Here is a 22,230-nt window from a genome sequence, read left to right as displayed (position 1 = left end):
TTCTCTGAGTTGCACCGGGCTGAGCCGGGCCTGACTCTGGGTGTTGACTCAGGGCCTCCCGCCGCACCAGGAAGTTGCCCCACATCCCTCCCGGCAGACACTGCTACAGCCGGGGTTAGCAGAGCGCAGCCCGAGCCAGAGAGCCGGAAACGTGCACGCCAGAGCCTGCCTTTATTGAGAAAGGATTACCCTTCAAAAATTACCAAGAGGGGAACCGCCTCTCAAATGCCCCGGTGCTGGCATAAGGGGCCCCGTTTGCTAGGTCGGGGGCTCTCTCCAGGTGGAGACATCACCCCCATTTTTCTGCTTGGGTCTGTGATGACCTTTGCTTTTCGCCGATGGCTCCTCCGTGAGCTCCCGGCGCCCGGCTGGTTCCTCCAGGCTCTGATGTCGCCTCCTGTCTGCGACCCCGCTGGCTTCGCTCCTGAGGGAGGCCACCCTGATGTCACCAGGCCTCAGGGGCCCAGCACCAAGACCCCTGGGCCGGGGCTTTCGGATTCGGGAGTCTGGAAGGGCCCCTGCAGGTGCCGTGCTGGGCAGAACGACACCCTCTCCTGAAGGACTCTGAGCGCACGTGATGATTCCTAGTTACTGCCACGTCCCCAGTTTGGCTGTGGCGGGCCACCAGCTTCACGCTGACAGTCCCCTAGAGCTGCTGGGGGGACGGGCTGACCTCAGGTCCCCATCAGGACTCTACAGTGCAGACCCGGCCCTCCAGGCCCCAGCGCCGTGACTCAGGGGTGTCCCTGGTGAGATGCGGAAGGTCCGCCGCACCTCGGACGGACGTGCGGCCTCAAGCACGGTGGCCGCTGCCCTGGTAATTCTCGCCCACAAACAGGCCTGTGCCCTTGCTCACAGGTGGGTGTGGGTCCCCGGGTGTACGGAGGCCTGTCTGCCATGCTGGCTGCTCCCGCGGGCCGCGTGCGGCTGGCTATGGTGTAAGAAGGGCCTGTCTGGCCCTGGCCGCTTCTGCCCTCTCTGAGCCACTTGTAAGTCACACCCAGCCTCTGGCCCCGGGCAAGGCCCACCTGTGCACAAGGGCGGGGGAAGCTGGTCCTCGCCCTGCTTACCTGGCCTGGGCCTCGCCGCTCCTGCCGTCCTCCAGCAGGCTTGGCCGGTGCTCTGGCTGCTCCTCTGCGGGGGCCTGGAGCCTGCAAGGCAGCAAGCCCCAGGCCCTCAGGCGGCGAGTGGCCACCACCCGCCCAGCTCACCCAGCAAAGCCAAGCACTCGGCGCCCACGGGGACTCCGGCCCGGCCGTGACTACGGTGTGGACAAGAGTGCTCGGGCGGGAGCACTTCCGGTCGGGGACGCTGGGGTTGGAGGCTGAGCAGGCTGGGGTGGGCAGCGCGGGCCTGTTCCCACGGGGCCTGCTCCCACAGGGCGCTTTGGGAGGGCCTCTCTGCTGACAGTCACATGAGACGGGAGTGGGAAGGCGCCGTGGGACAATCTGAAGCAAGAACATTCCAGACAGAGGCCAGGAGGTGGGGCCCGCGTAGCTGCTCTGGGGACCCAAAGGCCCCTGTGGCGGGTGGGAGGGGAAGGGGCTGGCCGGCTGACCTCTGGAGCGGTGGGGCAGGGCTCGCACTGGGGCAGCAGTGGAGACAAAACCTGTGAACTAAGGAATCAAGTCAACAGGTCTGGGGTGCGTTGGAAATGGAGGTGAGAGAAGGAACCCAGATCCCCCCATACTTGGACACCTGTGTGGCTGTGAAGCCATTTCCTCTGGGGACACCTGAGAAACATGTTGGGGGAGAAAATCAAGCTCTGCGGGCTGTGCGGGGGGAGGTGCGGGGCACCGGGGAGGGGCAGTGGGATGACTGGAGCCGGGGAAGGACTGGTGGGGAGAGGGCTTGGGGGTGCTCTGCACGATAGGCCTTTAAAGCCAGGATGAGTGCGTGGAGGGCCAGCAGGGGGCGCAGCACAGGGCCCCCAAGGGAGGAGGCAAAGCCAGGCACTACCGGCTTTGTGGGATCCCCGGACAGCCCAGACCCAGGAGTGTGGCAGAGGGCCAGGGCGGCGGCCCCGGCGTAGCTGCGAGGTCGCTGGCGGCGGAAACTAGAGTGTGCCCTGTGGGTGGTTGGTGAGTGGGTGGGTGGAGAGGAAGCAGAAGGGGCAGCCTCAGACACCCGGGAAACTTGAAAGGGCTCTAAAGACCCTCTGCCCCAGGTCCCAGGAGGTGGGCTGGGCCTGAGCGCCCCCGCATTCGTGAAGCTAGGCACAGGCGCCACCTCCTGGCGGAGACGGGTCCGCCGGCACGGGTGTCGGGGCGGGTCGGGCTTCCTGACCCAGCTCCCTGCAGCTGAGCACAGAGTGGAAGTGCAGGGGGAGGAGCACAGTGGGTGTGTGCACATGGCGTGGGCAGCACCCAGAACATCACCTCCACCCAGAGGCCCCTCCGGATGTCACTCCCCCTGCTGCAAACAGCAGGGCGTAGTTCTGCCTGGCGCTGAGGTTTTATTTTTTTTTTTTTAAGATTTGTTTTATTTATTTATACAAGCACTGGGTACAGTCAGAAGCGCGGGAGGGTGAGAGAATTCACCAGAGCCAGAGCGGGGAGCAGAGCAGGCAGAAGGACCGAAGGACACTGCTGAGGGGAGCAGCGGGCGGCAGGAGAGGTCTGCGCACCATGGGGGACCCTCCTCCGTGGCCGGGGAGCAGCCGGGGATCGAACCGGCGCTGCAGAGGCAGCGGGCAGCCTCACAACCCAGCGTTCAACCGCTGTGGCGCTGAGGTTTTATAAATAGAACCACACCGTGTCTGTAGTTAGTGCGCTGAATGCCAGCCCGGGAGGGAACCCTGCAGCCAGACCCGCGTAGCCGGGGCTTCATCGAAACTGCGCAAGCGACGCCGAGCTGAGCCTCTCGGTGTGATGGGGCAACACAGCCACGCGGCCCAGAGCTCTGGCTGAGCGTGGTGACCGCACACGCCCTCTCTAACATTCCCTCCCCAAGCTCACTAAGACTTCCGTAAAGGGATCTGGACATCAGGGGAACAACTTGCCAGGGTCACAACAGGAGAGGGTAACACCAGAATTTGGCGGGCTGGAGAGAACGTGGTGAGGGTAACTAATTGTGAGCAGCCCCAAGAAACCTGTTGAGGGTCTCCCTGTTGGCACAGGGGTTAAAGGAGCTATCAAGCTACTGCCGGCCTCTGCAGCACGAGTTCGATCCGCGTCCGGCCAGGGAGCTACCCACATGGCGCAGCAGACCTCTCCTGTCTCGCCTGCTGCTCCCCTCAGCAGTGGATTTTGGTCCATCTGTCTGTTCTGCTCCCTGCTCTGTCTCTGGGGAATCCTCTCACCTCCCGCACCTCTGGCTTACACCCCAGTTCTTGTATGCATAAATAAATAAACCTTTAAAAAAAAAACCTTAAAAAAAAATAAACCTTAAAAAATCTCCAATCTCTTGTCCACACCATAGTCACGGCCGGGCAAAGCCCAGGAGTGAGACCAGTGGAATCCCCAGGGTGGTTGTGGAGGGAGACCTGCAGGTCCACCCTGGCTGGGGTCAGCTCCCTGGCAGGGGATCGAACTCAGGCCCTGGTGGTGACAGCTTGATAGCGCTGAGACTTAACCCTGCACCACCAGGTAGGCCAAGAAAAACTTGGGAGCCTCCCTGGTGGTTCAGGGTTAAATCTCAGTGCTATCAAGCTGTCACCAGCCACTGAGGCCTGAGTTTGAGACCCGGCCACAGGGCGCAGCAGGCCTCTCTTGTCCCCCCGCTGCTCCCCCAGCAGTGTATTTCAGTCAGTCCGCCTGTTCTGCTCCCCACTCTGTCTCTGGTGAGTCCACTCACCCCTGCACCTCTGGCCTGCACCCCAGCTCTTGTATGCATAAAGAAAAAAAAAAAAGAAACACGGAGCAGCTCACACACTCACTGCTATTGCTTGTGGCTGGCACCTGGCACACCCAGATGCCCAGGTGAAACCCCTGCTGACCCGCTGCCTGCCCTGGAGGGCCCTTCCCCACAACATCCGGTGTTCTGCTCCCCTGGGGACACTCCCGGATCTCACCTGGGCTCCAGCCGCTCCTTCACCTTGGCAATGGAGCGGACATAGGGCGTGATCTGCTTGGTGATGGTGGTCAGGTAGGCATTCTCCTGTTTCAGCTGGAGAAGGTCATGGAGCTGGGCTGTGGGGTCAAGGCCTAGAGTGTTAGGTCTTGGCTTCAAACTCCCACACTGACCCCACACCCTCTCAAGGCGCTATTTCAGCAGCGACCTCTGAGAGTCGTGAGGACGTCCTGCTTGCTGGATCCTGCCCCAGATGCGTCGGTTGGAAGCCAGTTAGCCGCTGTGAGGCCAAGCCAAGCGCGAGGGGAGCGTGGGGGACGCACACGGGTTAGTGGGTAGCTGACGCCTGCCTCCGCCAGCACGTGCGTTAGCTCCAGGACAGGGGTCCCCAGAGAGGGCCCGGGACCTTCGTAAATCTCCTGCTCATTGGCCACTCGCTGGTAGGACTCCTCCCAGATCTGAAAGACAGGAAGGTGGTCATTGCCCTGGACGCTGAGCGGCCACTCAGGCACGCCCTCCCCCCGCCCCCAGACGTTCGCACGCTTCCAGAACCTACCACCAGAGGGCCTCGGCGGGCGCCAGGTTCCCTCCCCCGGCCGCGCGCCCGGAGCCGGGTTCGGGGCCGCTCACCTCCTGGAAGAGCGCGCGCATGCCCTCCACGCACGCGTGCTCCGCGGCGATCTGCGCGTCCAGCTGCAGGGCCTTGCGCAGAATGTCCCCCATGATCTCGGCCTTGATGAGCGAGTGGTGCCTGGTGAGGTCGCGGTGCAGCTCCTGCACCTGGTCCTTCAGGTTCTGCATCTCAGCCTGCAGGCGCTGCGCGAGGGGCGAGAGCCGGGCGGCTGCAGGGGCCGCTCCCGGGCCGGTAACTGGGCAGCCAGGCCGGCCAGTCCCTCCGAGGGGGCTGAGGCCCCTCCCGGCCCGCAGGGCCCGCCCCTCACCTGGTAGGAGCCCTCGTAGTGGCGGCAGTGCTCCGCGAAGGGTGTGTCCTCGCCCTCGGCCAGCAGCACCTTGGTGCTGATGGACCGGTGCGGCGTGGGCTTCTGGACGGGTGACCCCAACATCTTTCCCACCGGGGAAGGGCAGCCAGGCCCCATGAGCACCTTGGGGCCTGGGCCCCCTGCTAACCTGGGAAGGGCCAGATGTGGGGGTTGGGAGGGCCTGCCCCCGCCCCTTCCCCTACATTGTGCGCACATCTGGCCAGTGGCACCAAAGCCAGTGACATCAGCACGGAGCTTGTGAGTCTTCCCAAGTAGGGCGATGTCCCTGCCGAAAGGTGCATGGGGGTGCCCTCGCGGCCCAGTCTCCCTGGGGTGCCCTGGGTGAATCAGGTCAGGCATTTCTCCCAACGGGTGGGGAGTCTCCAGCGCTCCAGACTAGGCACCCCATCTACCCCTTCCCTTCAGGCCTGACGTGTCCCAGCAGGTCATGAGGGCTCCAGCCCCAAGGTCTGGGGGGTGCAGCCCTTGTGTCCTCTCCTGGCCGACCTCCACTCTGGTTCAGCCACAGCTTTCGACCCCGGGGATCCCCTGTGCTCACTTCCGTGCTGGCCAGGGGGCACTCACTCTCCTGCGTGGCCACCGCTGGCGGCCAGAAGCAGCAGCTTAGGGAGCTTGGGGAGCTGGCAGGGGCCGCTTAGTGGCACCCACCCCACCAGGACCTGGTATCCGCTGCCCCCCCAGTCCCCCCTTGCTGCTCACGTGTTGGTGCCGCCACTGGCCCCTGGTGCCCGACGCCCCAGCAGCAGCAGTGGCTCCAAGCAGCGCGCGAACTCGGCGTGGTGGTCGCTGGAAATCTGGGCAGGGGAGGGTGGTGAGGCAGCCTCCCAGCCCAGCCCGCCCGCCCGCCGGTCCCCCAGCTCACCTTGCTGCTCTGTGCGGGCCGGAGGCGATGTGGCCGCGTGACGACGCCCTGCAGCCTCTGGATGAGCTCCTGGGCATGGGAGGCAGGCTGTGGGGACTCAGCTCGGGTCATGGGGGAGGGGGGATGTGGGGGGAGGCCCAAGGGGCACGGCCCAGAACCCCCACCCCACCCCACCCCGCACACCCAAATCTAAAGGACGGGTAGGGGTGCCAGGCTCCAGGGGACACTGCACTTGCGGGGAGCCAGAGCTTGCTGCCCTTTTAACATAGACTCAGTTGTCCCTAAAGGGTGTGTAGTTAGATGCTGGCGTGGAGGGTTGGAGACGGCCAGCACCCCCCAGGCCAGCCTCCAGGTGGCAGGCTGTGGTGCCCGCCTGGTGGGGAGGCCCAGCAGGAGGCCAAGACTCACGTATCCCAGGTCCAGGAACTCGGCCTTGTTGGCCAAGCTGAGGAAGGAAGAGCAGATGACCAGGTGGACCTGTGAGGGGGACCCTGCTCAGTGCCTGGCCCGTGGGAGCGGCCTCTGGGCTCGGGTGCCAGGCCCCAAACCCACTGCCCTCACCTGCAGGGTGGGCAGCAGAGTGGCCAAGTGGGACAGCTGCTCCTTGAAGGCCTTGTCCTTCTCTTCGTACTGGCTGGGGAGGGACAGGCATCTTGTCTCAAGGGGAGGGCTGCCCCCCCCAGGGAGCTCAGAATTGCGTGATTCTGTCTCCCCCCCTTTGGCGGTTGTCCCTGTCACCCCTTCCCGTTTCCTGAGCCCCTCCCCTGCTCAGCAGGCGGACACCTGCGTGCTCCCAGGAAGGGCGAGGACTGCCCCGCCCAGCGAGCCAGCGGGCCCGCCGCACTCACCTCTGCACAGCCTGCAGCAGCAGGTCCTTCCTCTCAGCCAGCTTGTCCTGGAGGCAGAGTCAGCTCCCAGGGGCGCGGCCCTGCCCCTCCCGGCCCCCCTCATCCCCCCTCCCCCGCAGCCAGTCTTCCCCGACCAGCCAGCCCTGCCCAGGAGCAGGGGCCTCCCTCAGCCTGTCCCTGTCGAGTCCCTTAAAGGTCACTTCCCGCGGGGCGTCTTCCCTGAGTCCCCCCAGACCGGCACCCGCCTAGGGCTGGCCCTGGCTCCCCTCTGCCTCTCCGTGCCCCGCGCCTGGGGGTGACGGCTGAGGGTGCTCCCCTGCCCGGTGCCCTCTCCCCGCCCCTCACCTGCACGCTGCCGAAAAGCGCGTGGATGGCGGCCTCCTCGTCCGCGGCGCTGCGCCGCACCTCCTCCACGCGGGCGCGCAGCAGCGCCATGGCCTCGCGCGCGGCCGTCTGCAGCGCCTTCACGTCCTGGGGACCAGGCGGCTCAGCCCCGTGGGGGCGCGCGCCTCACCCCCGGGCCGGCCCCGGAGCTCACCAGCACCGCCTGCTCCAGCCGCTCGCAGCCCTGCACGTAGGCGGACTCCAGGTCCACGCAGTGCGCGCGGCTCTCCCTGCGGGGGCGCGCGGTGAGCCTCGCCCTCGCGCGCCCCGCGCCGCCCCTGCGCGCCCCCCGGGGCTCCCTCACCCCTGCATGTCGCGGAAGCAGCGGATGCACAGCAGCGACCTCTTGTCGGCGGAGAACATGATGTAGGGCTCGGCGTGCAGCGCTGCGGGCGGCGGGCGGGCGGGTGAGGCGCGGGCAGCTCCCGCGGCCCCCCCCCCCACCCCGCGCCGGGACCCCGGGCGCACTCACGGCACTTCTGGAGCACGTCGCGGCTGCGCTGGCCCAGGGCCACGATGTCGTGGCGCGCGAACATGCGCGCCCGGTGCGTCTCGTCGCGGCAGCGCGCGCACAGCGGCTGCCCGCACGTGTTGCAGAAGTAGGTGGGCTCCGCGTCCTGCGGGCAGAGCGGGGCTCAGCCAGCCCGGCCGCCCGCGGGAGCTGCACCCCCAGTCGTCCCCTGCGTGGCAGCCCCGGCCTGCCCGGCGCAGGTGGCGCCAAAGGCAGCCCCTTGGCAGAATCCCGGCCAGCCCCGTCCACCCAGCTGGCAGGTGCCGACAGCGGGGGCCGGAGAGTAGGAGGCGGGTCCAGCTAGGAGCAGACTGGGAATGGGGGAGGGGGGGCCCCGTGGGAGGGAGAGAGGACAGAGACGTTACTGGGACAACATTTCACCTCCTACAAAAGTGCTTGAAGGGCTCAGGGCCCGCAGCCCTCCTTGGCACCCTCCATCGTGGCCAAATGGTAGTGCCCCCCTTGCCGTCTGGGAGGGGAGAGGGTGTGAGGGGCTGTGGGTTCCCTTTGCAGGCCAAGCACAAGCCCTAAGTCCTTACTTTGGCATTCCAGTCCGCCTCCTCCCCTGCCCCCAGCTCCTCACCTCCTGCTGCTGATCTCTGAATTTCTGGGTCACATATACTCCAGCACCCCCAAGTTTCTCCTGCAGGATCAGCTTCCTGGGATTCCATATACCCACAGGCCCAAGGCCGGTGTGCTCCTTGCAGCCCAGCCCGAAGCCTGGCCTCGCCACTCCTTGGCCTTCCCTGGACTGTCCTCCCCAATGGCTCGCTGTCCTCGCTTCCCCTGGAGCTGTGGGGAGCTGCTTATCGCTGCCCAGGGAACAGCGAGTCCTCCAGGGCTGGCCCAGCCCTGTGCCTGGACCACCTTTACTGTGCAGGTCACAACTCTGTCCTGAGCTGGGAACTAGCAAACGCTCCCCAAAGCTAATGACCTTAATGTAACATCTCCACTCTCTGGAATTGAGGGGCCCCACACTGGGAGCCCAGGGTGCTTAGGGAGATGCTGGAAAATCTGCTAAGGGCCAAGACTGTGTTGGACACACACTGCAAGTCTGGCACCGCACCGGGCCCCCCCCCCAGCGTCCCTGCCTGCTTGGTGCACTCCAGGTCACAGTTGGCACAGTGCACCACCTCCGTGCCATCCCCGGAGCTGTCCACCAGGAACTGCAGCAGTCGGTCCACTGGGGGGAGCCCGCCCGGGCCCTTCACCACCGTCTGGTGCCTGTGGAGACGCTGCAGCCAAATCCAGATGCCCCTTCTCCGTGGCTCCTGCCCCATTCCCACCCCCCACATTCCAGAAACTAAAAATAGTTAGGGGTGGCCTGGCATCTGCTATAAATATCTCAGCCCATGGCTCCCACCACCCCTCCCCCAGCCCAGTTCTGGGCAAATCCTGGAAGGCTGGGGGGCTGGGGACCCCCACTCCCTGCAAGTCCCCTCACATATCGATTAGGGTCACCCCACTGCACCCCCTATCTTGAGTAGGTATAATGTGCTTATGTTGCTCTAAGGGTCCCCAGGTGAGCTGGGGGAGTGTCCTGGTACTGTCCTGAGATCCTGGCCCAGCCCTGCCCTGGCCCCCTGATGTCTGGGGTGGGGGCTCTTGGGCCCTAACCCGGGCCTCAGCCAGTGTGATCTGCACAAGGGGCAGAGGTCCTGGTTCTGATTGGGAGAGGGGAGTCTGGGGGCCGCCCCTCCCAGCCCTCAACTGAGAAGGGGCCCAGCTTTGCCCTCTTTGTGCGCGTCAAGGCCCCACCCTGGCTGAGCCCGCGGGGCTGGGGGCGCGCGGCGGTCTTGGGGCGGGTCGGGCACTCACTGGCACAGCGGGCAGAGCAGGCGGCCGTCGGCGACGCGGCCGCGCAGGCAGCCGGCGCAGAAGTCGTGGAAGCAGTCGAGCAGGCACGGGCGCTCGTACTGCGCGTGGCACAGCGGGCACACGAGCGGGTGGCCGCTCAGGGCGTCCAGGGCGCCGGGGCCCTCGGCGGGCGCGAAGATCGCCCCCGACATGGGCGGGGTGGCGGGAGGCCGCTGGGGCGCGCACGGTACCCGCCAGCGCCCGCCTTCCAGGCCCGGCTCCCTCCTGCCGCTCCTGCGCGGACTCCGGCGGCGCCCGGCGGGGTGGACAGCGGCGCTGGGAAGTGGCTGGGGGTGTCGGGGCCTGGGAGCGGGGTCGCCCCGCCGCGAGGCGAGGGGAGGGGCCGGGGCTGCGCCCACCCACCAGCCGCTCCGCTCCAGCCGCTCCCCTCCTGCCTCCCGCGGCGGGCGGAGGCCCCAGGCTTCCACCCAGCGCCCCGCCCCGCCTCTCCCGCCGTGCCCGCCCCCCTCCTCTGAGTTCCCGTCGGGCGTCCTCTGGGCGCCCCGCGGGCGACACCCCCATCCCCGCGCCGGGCGCACCGCTCGGGCGCTGCTCGGGGGCACCTTCCCCGGCCGGCCGGGGGCGCGCGGGGGGCCGCTGCCTGCGCCGGGGTCGAGACGCGCTGCCCCGGGGCTCGGGCCACCGCGGGAGGAGACGCCGGAGCGCGCGCAGAGAGGACGGTGCGCGAGGGTCAGCGCGGCCGGGACCAGCCCGGGTGACGGCCCCGCGCAGCTCTGGGGGTGGCAGGAGCCCGCGAGGCAGGAGCGGAGGACCCGGGCTGCGAGGTCCGGGGTGTCCAGTGTCCCGACCCAGGCTCACCCTCGCGGCCCTGGGTCAGGGTCCGGGTGGGTCCCGCGGCCCCATTTCCTGAACCGCAGGTCGCGGGCTGGGGAGCCCCAGACGCGGCGGGGCAGGCCCCTGCGTGCTTGGGGGGCTGGGGGTACTGAGCGCGCCTGGGCGGGGGGCCTTGGGCTGGTTGAAGCTCAGTGCCTGGTTCTCGGAGCCTCAGAGCTTGGGTGGGACAGGCCACTGCGGGCCAGGGGAGCCGGCAGGGGAGTAACACAGGACAGGGCGGGCATCGGGGCCTGGCACCCAGACGTCCGGCTCCTCTTCTCCAGAGGTCTCTCTCCTCTCCTCTCCTCGGTCAGGTCCCCAAAAGGGCAGGGTGGGGAGAGCCTGCGGGCCCTCCAGTGGGGCCTGCTTTGTTGGTGACCCCGAGAAGCAGCCCCGTGTTATTTCCGCAGAGTACCCGCCTTCCTTATGCCAACCTGTCTTCTTTCTCCGCCTGTTGAGCTGAGCTCAGGGAGAGCAGCCCCTGTCTTGGCTCCTCAGAAAACACAGATCCAAGTCCAGAGCCTGATGGGTAGAACATGCACAGCAGTGGCTGACTAACCGGTTACGAAAGAAACTAGGAGGCAGCCCTCCCTGGTGGCACAAGGGGTTAAGTGTCAGCACTATGAAGCTATCAGCAGCCACTGCAGCCTGAGTTCCATCCCCCACCAGGGAGCTACCCACATGGCTCAGCAGACCTCTCCTGTCTCCCTGCTGCTCCCCTCCGCAGTGTATTTCAGTCACTCTGCCTGTTCTGTCTCTGGTGAATCCTCTCACCCCCCCCCACACACACCTCTGGCCTGTACCCCAGCTCTTGTTTACATAAATAAATAATTTTTTTTTAAAAAAGAAAAAAACTAGGAGGTTATTTGAGCTGTTTTTTATAAAAATGTTTATTTATACATACAAGAACTGGGGTATAGGCCAGAGGTGTGGGGGGTGAGAGGACTCCCCATAGACAGAGCAGGGAACAGGCCAGGCAGATTGACTGAAATACACTGCTGAGGGGAGCAGCAGGCTAGTCAGGAGAGGTCTACTGTGCGATGTGGGTAGCTCCCTGGCCGGAAATTGAACTTGTGCTGCAGTGGCTGTGGATATGTTCACAGATTGCGTTTTAACCTCTTGTGCCACAAGGGAGGCCCCATAGTGCTGCGTCTTAACCCCTTGTGCCACCAGGGAGACCCCTGAGCTGGGTTTTGAAGGATGAGTAAGAGTTTGCCCATAGGACATGAATTCTAGGCAGACACTACCTGTTCTTTTATTTACTTATTTGTGTAGAAGAACTGGGGTGTAGGCCAGAGGTGCAGGGGGTGAGAGGATTCACCAGAGACAGCATGGGAAGCAGAACAGGTGGATTGACTGAAATGCACTGCTGAGGGGAGCAGCAGGGAGACAGGAGAGTCTGCAGTGCCATGTGGGTAGCTCCCTGGCCAGGTGGGGAATCAAACTTGTGCTGCAGTAGCTGTGGATAGCTTCATAGCGCTTCACCCATTGCACCACCAGGGAGGCCCCTTCAAATAGACTTTAATGTAAAGGATTGTTAGCTAGGTACAAGACTGGCAAACTTGGTAATAATGGAAGGGGTGCAGTAAGAAAAGTGGCACCTAAGGGAAGCTGGTAACATTTCTAGGGTGGTATTAAGATGTTGAAGTTTGAGGAAGGGAATCCCTCAAGGAGAGGCCGGGGCTAGAGTCTGTAGGGGAACAAAATGAATCTGAGTCCAGTTCTTCAGTGTTGTAATAACTGCACACTGGATTCAGCTGCTGCTTCGGGAATGTTCCAACTACCATGAACAGGATGAAGAAGCAAGAGTGAGCCACATGACTGAGTGGGAACAAGTAGGAAGAAGACTCTTTTTCCTTCTCCAGTCTTGCCCCCAATTGAAAGCACTAAGCAGCGGCAGCCGGTGGAGCAGAAATGGGGTTTGCAGTCCAGAGGCGGCGTGGGTTTGGAGCTCGGCCAACCGATGCAGGACACCTGAGTTTAAACCCACGCCTCTCAGCCTGGGGTGTTGCCTTCGATTATAAGCTAGGACCGGGTCCCTAGATGAGGACACGGAGGCCAGGTGAGGACCCTGGAGCCAGTACCGGGGAAGGAAGGCGTTTTCTGCCAAGTGATCACAGCCTGGGATGGACCTGCGAGTGACCGGTGAGGGTGGGAGGCCAAGGCCCTGGGACGAGAACTCAACTGAGTGGCAGCAGCAAGAGCAGCGCCTGGGAGTGCCAGAGGAGCAAAACCTCGGGCAGGGGAGGACTCCTTGCCACTTGTGGGGGAGGCTCTAACAGAAGAGTTTTTGGAACTGGGGGCCGGGGGCGGGCCTGGGGTGCGAGGGGGGGGTCTGGGTTGCGGGTGGTGGGCCTGGGGTGCGGGGGGGACCTGGGGTGCGGGCGGCGTGCCTGGAGTGCGTGTGGGCGGCCTGGGGTGCGTGCGGGGAGGGCCTGGGGTGCGGGGGGGTCTGGGTGCGGGCGGGGGGCCTGGGGTGCGTGCGGGGAGTCTGGGGTGCGGGGGAGCCTGGGGTGCGTGCGGGGAGTCTGGGGTGCGGGGGAGCCTGGGGTGCGGGCGGGCGGCCTGGGGTGCGGGAGGCGCCGGCCGGGCACCAAGTGCAGCCCGAGGCCGCGCCGCGGGGACCCGCTTCCGGCCCGGCCCAGCCGGCGGGCGCCGTGCGGCTCAGCGATGCTCCTCGCCCCTCCCCAAGACCCTCCCGAGCACGGCGCCCCCGCCCCTCCTCCTGGGGCGCCCGGCGGCGGCCCCGCGGCCACGCGCGCAGGGACAGCCCGCCCGCCGCCCGCGGGCCCGAGAGGGGACCACTCCGCGCCCAGGCAAAGCCAATCGCTCCCCGAGCGCACAGAACGGGGGCCGGGGCGGCGACCGAGGGGCGTGGCCGGGCGATTGCTCCGGCCTGACCCGTGCGTGCCCCGCGCACGGCGAGCTCTTCGCGTCTGCGCAGTGCGCCCCGCTCCCTTTCTGCCTCCGCTGCCGCCATGGCGCCTGTGGTCAGTACGGCTCCGCGTGCGGCCCGGCCGCGGGGAAGCACGTGCGCCGCGGGCCGGCTCCCGCCCGCGCTCGCGGGGGCCCGCGCTCCCCGCGTCCGGCCCGGCCGGGCTGGCGGGACGGCCGGGGCGGGCCGGGGCGCTGCCGGGCTCGGCACGTTGCGGCGGAGGAGGCCGCGGCCTGGGCCGGGGAGGGAGACGCGGGGCCCGCGGGGGCCGGCGCGGGTGGGGGCCGCGCGGGCTGCGGCCGGGGCGCGCCCCGGAGCCCGGCCGGTGTGCGGCAGCCCGCGGCCGGGCCCGGCTCCCTCGGGGAGGCGGGGGAAGCGGGGGGGCCGCGCTCTCGGGGGCCGCGCCCGGGGGCCTGGCCGGCGCGTCGTCGGAGGGAGGCCGGCCCGGACGCCCCGATGGGCCACCCGGGCGGAGGGCGGGGAAGCACAGGGGTCCGGTCCCCTTTGGGTGTCGCGCTCGGAGGAGCCTGGGGCCGGGGCCCGGGAGCGGGGGCGAGGCCGGCGGAGGCGGCCGGACCTGCGGGTCTGCGGGGGCCGGGGCTCGAGCACCCTGGAGAGTCCCCGGAGGGCCTTCGCCCCCCGGGCTCCTCGGTGCGGGCCGCGTTTGGCACCGGCCAAGGGCCGGCGCCTTCTCAGCCGGGGGCCCGCGCCGCCTGCGCCCGCCCGCCGCTCCGCTGGCAGGTTGCTCGCCGGGTTCCCAGGAGGAAGGAGTTGCCTCCTCTCAGGGGTTGGGACACCTTTATTAGCATTTCGCTTCCCCCGCTGTTCTGCCCGGGGGTCTTTGAGTGCGTCTGTGCATTTGTATGCTTTTGGGTGAAAACCTTGGCAGGAGGTTTCAGCGCCGTTGTGGGCAGGTCTTTTACTCGCTGATGGTGTATTTCCGGGGCCAGATCTTCTCGGAGCCCTTTTGGTGGTTACTAGGAAAAACACATCTTAGGGTGAACAAAAATACGTGTGATTTTGATGGTAGCTAAATGTTTGAAAATGGACCCAATTAATAATTTAGATGAATTTTTTTAAACATAAAGGGAAGGGACTTAAGACGTGTTCTTGAAAGGTCTTTTTAGATTCTGCAAAACATTTTAAAGTGGAAACTCAGGTAAGTAGGTTGGACAAGTGTCTTTTTTAAGATTTTTTTTTTTTAAGATTATACAAGCCTGGGGTACAGGCCAGAGGCGCAGGAGGGTGAGAGAATTCACCGGAGACAGAGCAGGGAGCAGAACAGGCAGAAGGACCAAAGTGCGCTGCTGAGGGGAGCAGCGGGCGAGACAGGAGAGGTCTGCCGCTCCATGTGGGAATCTCCCAGACTGGCCGGGAATTGAACTGGTGCTGCAGAGGCTGTGGACAGCTTCACAGCACTGCGCTCAACCCCCTGCTCCACCAGGGGGGGCCCCCCTTTTTTTAAGATTTATTTATGTATGCGAGAACTGGGGTACAGGCCAGAGGTGTGGGGGGGTGAGAGGATTCACCAGAGACCGAGTGGGGAACAGAACAGGCAGACTGACTGAAATACACTGCTGAGGGGAGCAGTGAGGAGACAGGAGAGGTCTGTTGAGCCATGTGGGTAGCTCCCTGGCCGGTGGGATCCAGCTTGTGCTGCAGTGGCCGCGGCTGGCTTTATAGGTTGCGTCTTATCCCCTTGCGCCATCAGGGAGGACCCTGGACAAGTGCTTTTTAATGGTGTTGGCGTCTGTAGAGGTAAACGAATCAGCTGTTTGGTGAGCATCAAGGAACTGGTACCTTGCATGGTGTGCTTAAACATGGTGTGCTTGTTCGAGGGAAAAGGAGGGCCTGAACAAACTCCACAAATAGGTTTTATGGACCTCACCCCCACCCCAGACCAAAGAGGTCCCAGACACCAAGGACAACAAATCCCATCATGTCCATCCCCACCGAAGGGAGGATGCTGGGAACTGGGGGTGGAGTTAAGTAGCCAGGCTTGGTGCATAACCAGACATGTGGGCCTTGGGGGGGGAGGTCCTTGGTTTTTTGACAGCTTTCAGCGGGCTTTTGAGGTTCCCGCTCAGCGGAACTGGTAGGACGCAGTCACCAGTTCATCTCTCCCTGGGTTATTTCTTCATTTCCCTTTTTTCCTGGTAAATAAATCCTTTATTACCCTTTTTGTGGGTGCTTACTGAGTCTCCTAAGTCCCTTTTTTTTAAGATTATACAAACACTGGAGTACAGGCCAGAGGTGTGGGAGGGAGAGAATTCACCAGAGACAGAACAGGGAACAGAACAGGCAGAAGGACCGAAGTACACTGCTGAGGGGAGCAGCGGGGAGACAGGAGAGGTCTGCCACGCCGTGTGGGAATCTCCCTGGCCGGAGAGGACCCACAGTCCGGCCAGCCCATTTCACATTGGGGTTGTCCTGTAACAGTTTGAAAGTGCTTAGCCACACATTAAATCAGTCAAGGCCAGAAACTGTGATAGTATAATTAAAACCCAGTTTTTATTTTTATTATTTTTAAAGATTTATTTATGCTTACAAGGACTGGGGGACAGGCCAGAGGTGTGGGGGTGAGAGGATTCCCTCACTCTGAGACAGAGTGGGGAGCAGAACAGGCAGACGGACTGAAATACACTGCTGAGAGGAGCAGCGGGTGAGACAGGAGAGGGCTGCTGTGTTGTGGGTCAGCTCCCTGGCCGGCTGGGGGTTGTGTTCATGCTGCAGAGGCTGCGGATAGCTTCACAGTGCTGTGCTTAAACCCTTGCGCCACCAGGGAGGCCCACAACCCAGTGTTTAGCTTCACCTCTTTTCCTCAGTGGACTTGGTGTTAGGGTATAAGTAAATACAGGTTTGCCATTGATCTAGAAGGTAGGTGACTCAGGATTGAGGGAGAGAGCAAAGCTGGATCAGGACCCTATATGGGGGCTAAGAAACAAGTCTTGATTTTTAGAGTAAAATTGTTGCAGGTGTACAAGGCATTTGGGATGCCGTAAATCTGGGATAAAATGAGTATTTCTTGGAACTTTGGTTTGGAAACTCAGGCATACAAAAGCAAACGTGCAGCTTATTATGCCTCAGAAGCTAACAGGCCTTCCGGCTGAGAGAGATTGGGGCGACTAGAGGGCGCCTGTGAGTCAGGAGAGCATGACCCCAGCCCTCCAAGCGCTAGGTGCTACACCCCCCACCCCCCTCAGGCAGGGCACAGCGCAGGGCACAGTAGGCTGGCTCTTGCAGTGCTTGAAGGGGAGCGCAGCGGATGGGTTTGCATTTGATGGGCTTTGGTTCTGGTAAATGTGTTTCGGACTGGCGGTGCCTTCATCTGTTACCCTTTGTATACTTTCTAGAAAAAACTTGTGGCGAAGGGGGGCAAAAAAAAGAAGCAAGTTCTGAAGTTCACCCTTGACTGCACCCACCCCGTAGAAGATGGAATCATGGATGCTGCCAACTTCGTAAGTCGCCCTCGAGGCCACGCGGGTCAGCCACGGATTGAGGCTCTTACAAAACCCACAGCAGCTTATTTGTGGCCTTGGGCTGGTTTGCAGCTCTGCAGCCTGACTCCTGATGCAGGCGCTTGGCCGGGTTGTTTGCGTTTAAGTCTTGCCTCTTGCCTGGCGGAGAGGAGCGGCGCTCTGGCGCCGCCGTGCTGGGGTGCCGCCGCCTCCGCCCGCCCGCCCCCCCCCTTCCCAGCGCCTCCTAGAGTGTCAGAAGCGCCTCACTTGTTGCCGCGACACAGGTCAGCGTCACTGGCCGCCGCGGCCCCCTGCCCTGGTGTGTGTGGGCCGAGCCCGGGCCCGGCCTGCCTGCCCCAGCGCCGGCTGGTGTGGGGGGCCGAGGGCAGCGTGGCCTCGCTGCCCGTCCTACTCAGCGCGGGACCGCCGGTGTTCGCAAGACGGCCCGCGTGCTGCCTCGCGGTGGGAACGTGATAGGTGATGGTTTTTCTTTCTGGCCCTAATCCCCGACATTTTGCTATTTACCTGAAATCTAGGAAATTCGAACTCATCGCCTCCTTTCGACTCAGCCACTTGGTTTTGACAATTTACTCCTCTAGGCCGTGCTTGGGGAATTCAGACTAGTCTGAAACCTAAATTGACCTTTGCTCTTCGATCTCTAGAGGTCAAGTATTTCCAACGCGATTCCTTGACCAGGGCAGTACTGAAACTATGTGACCTGGTCTGTGGCCACTTACTGTACCGCACGCACAACTCGGGCCCCTGCCAGCCGTTGCCCTGCCCCGCGGGGGGCCCTTGCTGCCTGCTGCGCTTCTCTGTGGCCTGCTCCCCCCACCCGTGGTGGCGTCTTCAGTCTGTCTGTGGTCGCCCTGCCTGGCATTGTTTCCCCTGCTCATCTCTACCTTAGAGTCATTCCTTCTAGCAGTCTCCTTAGGGTAGAAAACTTGAGTCATTTATGAATTTTAAGATGCGGAAGCGAAGATTTCTGAGCTGAGTCAGAGCTCCCTGCCCCATTAGCAGTCGATGAAGTGTGGATGGGCTTACAGAGGGGTGGGGAGTTGGGGTGAAGGGGACGTCGTATCGCTGTGCAGCAAGAAGAGAACCAGAGGCCTCCCTCTTGGACAAAGCGCTGAGGCCCACGGAGATGAGTGACTAGCCCAGGACCCCACGGGTTTGCTGAGAGCCCCATCTCTGGGCTCCTTCCGTCCCAGGCCCAGGGTTCCTGGACTGGCGCGTGGGTGTTTGGGTCACTCTGGTTTTACCAGTCCTCCTGCAAGTTGGAGGCAGTTTCTTCTGACCTCACCGGCGGCAGCACGGTGTTCTCAGGCTCAGGAGGTGCTCGTGCCTTGTGAAGGTTTGGTCATGGGTTTCTTGTCTCCTCAACCTGTGGCCGAGGGGTTGAGTGGAGGCCTCCCTGGAGAGGCACGCTGCCTTGTGTGGGGCAGGCCGTGTGTTCTGTTGTCACGTTAAAAAGACTGAACATGTATCTGTTCCCCGCTCTGTCTCTGGTGAAGCCTCTCACCCTCCCGCTCATCTGGCCTGTACCCCGGTTCTTGGGTAAATAAATAATTTTTTTTTTTTTTAAATAATTTTGGAGATGTCTTCTTTTTTTTAATGTTTTTTTTTTTTTTCCAAAAGATTTATTTATTTCTACAAGCACTGGGTACAGTCAGAAGCGCGGGAGGGTGAGAGAATTCACCAGAGCCAGAGCGGGGAGCAGAGCAGGCAGAAGGACCGAAGTACACTGCTGAGGGGAGCAGCGGGCGGCAGGGAGGTCTGCGCGCCATGTGGGACCCTCGACGGCCGCCCGGGATGGAACCGGCACTGCGGAGGCTGCGGGCAGCTTCGTAGCCCAGCGCTCAACCGCTGCGCCACCGGGGAGAGGCCCAAATAAATAAATCTTTTTTTTTTTTTTTAAAAAAGAGACAATGGAGAAACCATTTGTTTGTTCAGTGTTTAGAGTGTGAAAAAGCCTTATGGGGGGCTGGGGGCCGGGACCCCGCCACCCCACTCCCCACTGACTGCTCCACATGACGCCTTCACAGGAGCAGTTTCTTCAGGAGCGCATCAAAGTGAACGGGAAGGCCGGGAATCTCGGTGGAGGGGCCGTGACCATAGAACGGAGCAAGAGCAAGATCACCGTAACTTCCGAGGTGCCTTTCTCCAAAAGGTAGGGAGAGGGAGTTACCTGCGGCCTCCAGGTGCTTTTGTTGCCCTCACCCGGCCAGGAGGTGGCTGCCTTGAGGAGTTTGCTTCGTGGTCGCCTCTGGTACTTTCTGGAACAGTGCCCAGAAAGGACTCCGTGAGCGAGCCAGCGTCACTGTGGCGGTTCCTGGGGTAGTGTGCAAAGGTTGGTTTTCCACAGGCTGTAGTATTTTAAGCCGTCAGGACGCTCAGGCTAGTTGGGGCCGTGCTCTTAAAAATGAAGGCGTTGCCGCCTCCGTCTCCCACCCCAGCGAGGGGCTGGCCTGCCCTGTGGCCCGCCCCCTCGTCTCAGTGGACTGAGGCCGCTTCTCGCCGCCTCGGCGCGTTGCAGAGCTGTGTCGAGGGTGAGATTAAAACCCCAAGTCACTCTGGAATTAGATGGGTTTATGCCCGGCCCTAGCCCAGCCCTGGCACAGTCTTAGGGGGGTTTAATCCAACTGAATCAGATAGTGGGGACGTTTGAATGTGGGTTAGGACCGCTCGCTTGCGATGAAGCCTTTGCTTTTATTTTTAACTCTGTCACTCACGAGATGACTTCCGACGTCAGGGTGGCGGCTCCTGCGCGCGCGGTCTGACTGAGCTGCGGTTCCTGTGAGGAGGGCGATGGAGCGGGGCGAGCTCACGCAGAGCGCCCCGATGCCCCACCTCGGCCTCCCAGGCCTTCCTCACACAGTGGCGAGGGCAGGCGCCCCTGCGCAGTAAATGCTCCTTTTTTGAGGATAGTCGTTTCACTTCCTTGAGGCCTTCCGGTGTTCCCGCTCTCGCGTTGCCCTGCGCCCCGGCTTCGGCCTGGGCCCGAGTCGAACACGGATGTTCAGGCCACCTGCACTTTGCGTCCCCGCCCTGAGCGCCGCGGGAGATGGAGTAATTGAGCAGAAGATACTCTTTACGTGGGACATCCAGGGTGTTGGTCTGTGCGTGGGCAGGCGTGGGTGCAGTTGGCGAGGCTGTCGGCTGTGTGGTGCCCTGTGCAGGTGGGCTCGGGGCGTCCGGTGCTGACTGCGGGCCCGTCTGGTGCCCATCTCGCCGTCTTTGGTCCTGGGGCCGTCTGAGGGGATGGAAGCCCCGGGCCCTCCCTAGAGGGGGGCTGCGTCTTGAAAGGTCGGCCTGCCCGCCCCTGGGTTTGCCCGGCATCCTGTTCCTGCTTCATGGCTTGGGAACGACGCTGGGGTAGCTGCACCTCGGCCCGGTGAGCCTCAGGTGAGCGGGCGGGATCTCCGCCTCAGCGAGGGGCGCAGGAACAGGCTGGGCTCCCGCCTGACCAAGGCGCAGACGGTGGGGACAGCGGGTGCTGGTGGGGGGCGGCCTTGGCCCCCGCGCCCGGAGTGAGTGTCACACCCGGAGAGGTGGTCCCGGCACCTGAACCGCCACAGGGGGCTGGAAGCCCTGAGGTGATGCTGGGGTCTCGGGGCTGGTGGAGGGCGCTAGGATGTGTGTGACAGCGACGGCCTGTCTTTCCCCGGTGGGCTCGAACCCACGGAGGGGCTTGCTGCGGCTCCGCAGCTCTTGGGACACTTACCGTTGGCATGTTCGGTGGCAGCTTGGCTGAAGCAGCTGGAGGTCCCCTGCAGCGGCGGGTGGATGGGCCCTGCCGGCGCCCGGGTGGAGGGAGGGGCGGCGCCTGGGGCGTGGCGGCTGCGGCGTGTTCGGAGTTCTCAAGTGTCCTTTCTCCGCAGGTATTTGAAATATCTCACCAAAAAATATTTGAAGAAGAACAATCTACGTGACTGGTTGCGCGTGGTTGCTAACAGCAAAGAGAGTTACGAATTACGTTACTTCCAGATTAACCAGGACGAAGAGGAGGAGGAAGATGAGGATTAAACTCACTTACCTGGGATATTTTGTATGAGTTCTTGAATAAAACTTGGGAACCAAAGTGGTGGTTTTCCTTGTATCTCTGCAGTGTGGTTTGACCAGGAGCTTGGAAATGTCAGGAGCCGCCTGGGCCGCGCTCCCTGGCCATCGGGCTTTTTTTCTGCCTGAAACCCAGACAGAAGGGCCGGGCCTGGAGGCGGGACCGCCGGGGCCTTGACAGCAAGCAGGTAGATGGGGTGTGGAGGCCTGCGCTTCACATCCTCGCTATTTTACTCTAAAGGGGGACAACTGTGGGGCCTCCTGACCCCCTGAGAGCCAAGCCTGACTTCTTCCAGGCCCCCTTCTCTCAGGAAGCTGGCAGCGTGGGCTGGGGGCACCTGTCTTCATGTTTTTTGGCCTCGAGCCCCCTTGATGCACGCCACTATGTACATCCCCGCCTCCTGCACAGTGCACGGTGGCCCTTTGTCCTTCCTGCGTATTCCTCTTCCCTGAGAAGAGGGTCTGGAGAGTGATTGTAAAGGCCCCAGGTTTTCTGTGAAGTAAAAGCGTACAAAAATGAATTTGTAAGTAATGGTCGTTTCTGTCTTCGCAACAACCTGTCACTTTGTCGCCCAGCAGGGGGAGCTGGAGGTGAGGACATGGGTGCCTTCCCCAGGGTTGTGGTGGGGCGTGGCTGCCTCCTGGTACCGCGAAGCTTGGGAGGTTGGAGGCAGTTTCCAGAAGCCTCCAGAAAAGTTGAGATGCCCAGGGGTAGTCACTGACCTGCCAACTTAATGTCTAAAGTCACTACAAGCGTTCATCAGGGAGCACCCAACACAATGGCTTTCCTGCATGGTGTCTGTCGGGGTGAAGGCTGGTTCATCTTGGGGTTTTGTGGCTTTGTGCAGGGGCTGGCAGGCCACATAGGGTGATTAGCAGGTTGTCAGGGTGTAATTGTGGCTGGCAGAAAAAGCAAGATTTATGTATGCATACAAGAACTGGGGTACAGGCCAGAGGTGTGGGGGTGAGAGGACTCCCCAGAGAAAGTGGGGAGTAGAACAGGCAGAGTGGCTGAAATACACAGCCGAGGGGAGCAGCGGGGAGATAGGAGGGGTCTGTGCCACGTGGGTCAGCTCCCTGACCAGGGATCGAACTGGAGTGGCTGCGGACAGCTGCACCGTGCAAGAGTACTTGAGCGACTCTGGCCCTGATGCCTCCTGTTCCCTTTGAAATTCAGCGCCGCCTAGTGTGAGTGTCAGCAGCCATGTTTTCAAAGCGCCTGCCTGCAGCTCACCCCACACCTGAGGTTCGGATGTTCTGCCCATTAATGAATGTTTGGGTCCTGCCTGGGCTCCCGCTGAACACTGGGTGCTCCTAGGATGGAACTGAAACGTGTCTCAGCTCTGCAATTTCATCTGTGGTATAAGCTCTAGCATTTTCTATTTCTATGCAAATTCCTCTGAGCTGACTTGCCTGCTGCCTCTGCCCTAACTTGGGGGGGCACCGGGGGGAGGGCTTTCTGTCGCACTC

General features: G+C 62.8%; 2 protein-coding genes and 1 long non-coding RNA gene across 4 annotated transcripts; 1 reads left to right on the top strand and 2 right to left on the bottom strand.

Annotated features, from left to right (window-relative positions):
- Positions 1 to 148: 148 nt before the first annotated feature.
- RNF207 (ring finger protein 207) lies at positions 149 to 9,626 on the bottom strand. Its single transcript, XM_037499692.2, has 17 exons — positions 9,436 to 9,626; positions 8,709 to 8,841; positions 7,579 to 7,723; positions 7,411 to 7,492; positions 7,261 to 7,336; positions 7,068 to 7,193; positions 6,723 to 6,769; positions 6,436 to 6,508; positions 6,283 to 6,351; positions 5,875 to 5,943; positions 5,712 to 5,806; positions 4,953 to 5,139; positions 4,642 to 4,827; positions 4,418 to 4,469; positions 4,013 to 4,130; positions 1,071 to 1,151; positions 149 to 424 (listed from the first exon to the last, which is right to left on the bottom strand). Exons 1-17 carry the CDS (start codon positions 9,624 to 9,626, stop codon positions 259 to 261), a joined length of 1,896 nt encoding a protein of 631 aa, XP_037355589.1. The 3' UTR covers positions 149 to 258.
- A 3,615-nt stretch (positions 9,627 to 13,241) lies between these two features.
- Positions 13,242 to 21,294, top strand: RPL22 (ribosomal protein L22). The gene is made up of 4 exons (XM_037499829.2): positions 13,242 to 13,298; positions 16,597 to 16,701; positions 18,747 to 18,871; positions 20,583 to 21,294. The coding sequence occupies exons 1-4, from the start codon at positions 13,287 to 13,289 to the stop codon at positions 20,725 to 20,727; spliced, it is 387 nt and encodes a 128-aa protein (XP_037355726.1). The 5' UTR covers positions 13,242 to 13,286; the 3' UTR covers positions 20,728 to 21,294.
- On the bottom strand, positions 18,651 to 21,657 carry LOC119236155 (uncharacterized). Of its 2 annotated transcripts, none has more exons than XR_008550248.1 (3): positions 21,484 to 21,657; positions 20,426 to 21,253; positions 18,651 to 19,982 (listed from the first exon to the last, which is right to left on the bottom strand). It is a non-coding gene; the product is annotated as an uncharacterized LOC119236155 (long non-coding RNA). The 2 variants fall into 2 exon arrangements; XR_005122993.2 differs by having other exon boundaries at positions 18,651 to 19,495.
- Positions 21,658 to 22,230: the final 573 nt, after the last annotated feature.

This window comes from Talpa occidentalis, unplaced genomic scaffold (genome assembly GCF_014898055.3).
Source record: "Talpa occidentalis isolate TD23 unplaced genomic scaffold, MPIMG_talOcc4v2.1 talOcc4.9, whole genome shotgun sequence".
Lineage (NCBI taxonomy): Eukaryota > Metazoa > Chordata > Mammalia > Eulipotyphla > Talpidae > Talpa > Talpa occidentalis.
This window is presented reverse-complemented; position numbering and strand designations above follow the sequence as displayed.

Coding starts and splice junctions, on each gene's coding strand:
- RPL22 (XM_037499829.2), top strand. Junction 16,702..18,746: donor TCATGGATGCTGCCAACTTC/GTAAGTCGCCCT, acceptor ACGCCTTCACAG/GAGCAGTTTCTTCAGGAGCG. Junction 18,872..20,582: donor GAGGTGCCTTTCTCCAAAAG/GTAGGGAGAGGG, acceptor CTTTCTCCGCAG/GTATTTGAAATATCTCACCA.
- RNF207 (XM_037499692.2), bottom strand. CDS start 9,626: ATGTCGGGGGCGATCTTCGCGCCCGCCGAGGGCCCCGGCGCCCTGGAC. Junction 5,944..6,282: donor AGTTCCTGGACCTGGGATAC/GTGAGTCTTGGC, acceptor TCCCATGCCCAG/GAGCTCATCCAGAGGCTGCA. Junction 4,828..4,952: donor ACTACGAGGGCTCCTACCAG/GTGAGGGGCGGG, acceptor CCCCTCGCGCAG/CGCCTGCAGGCTGAGATGCA.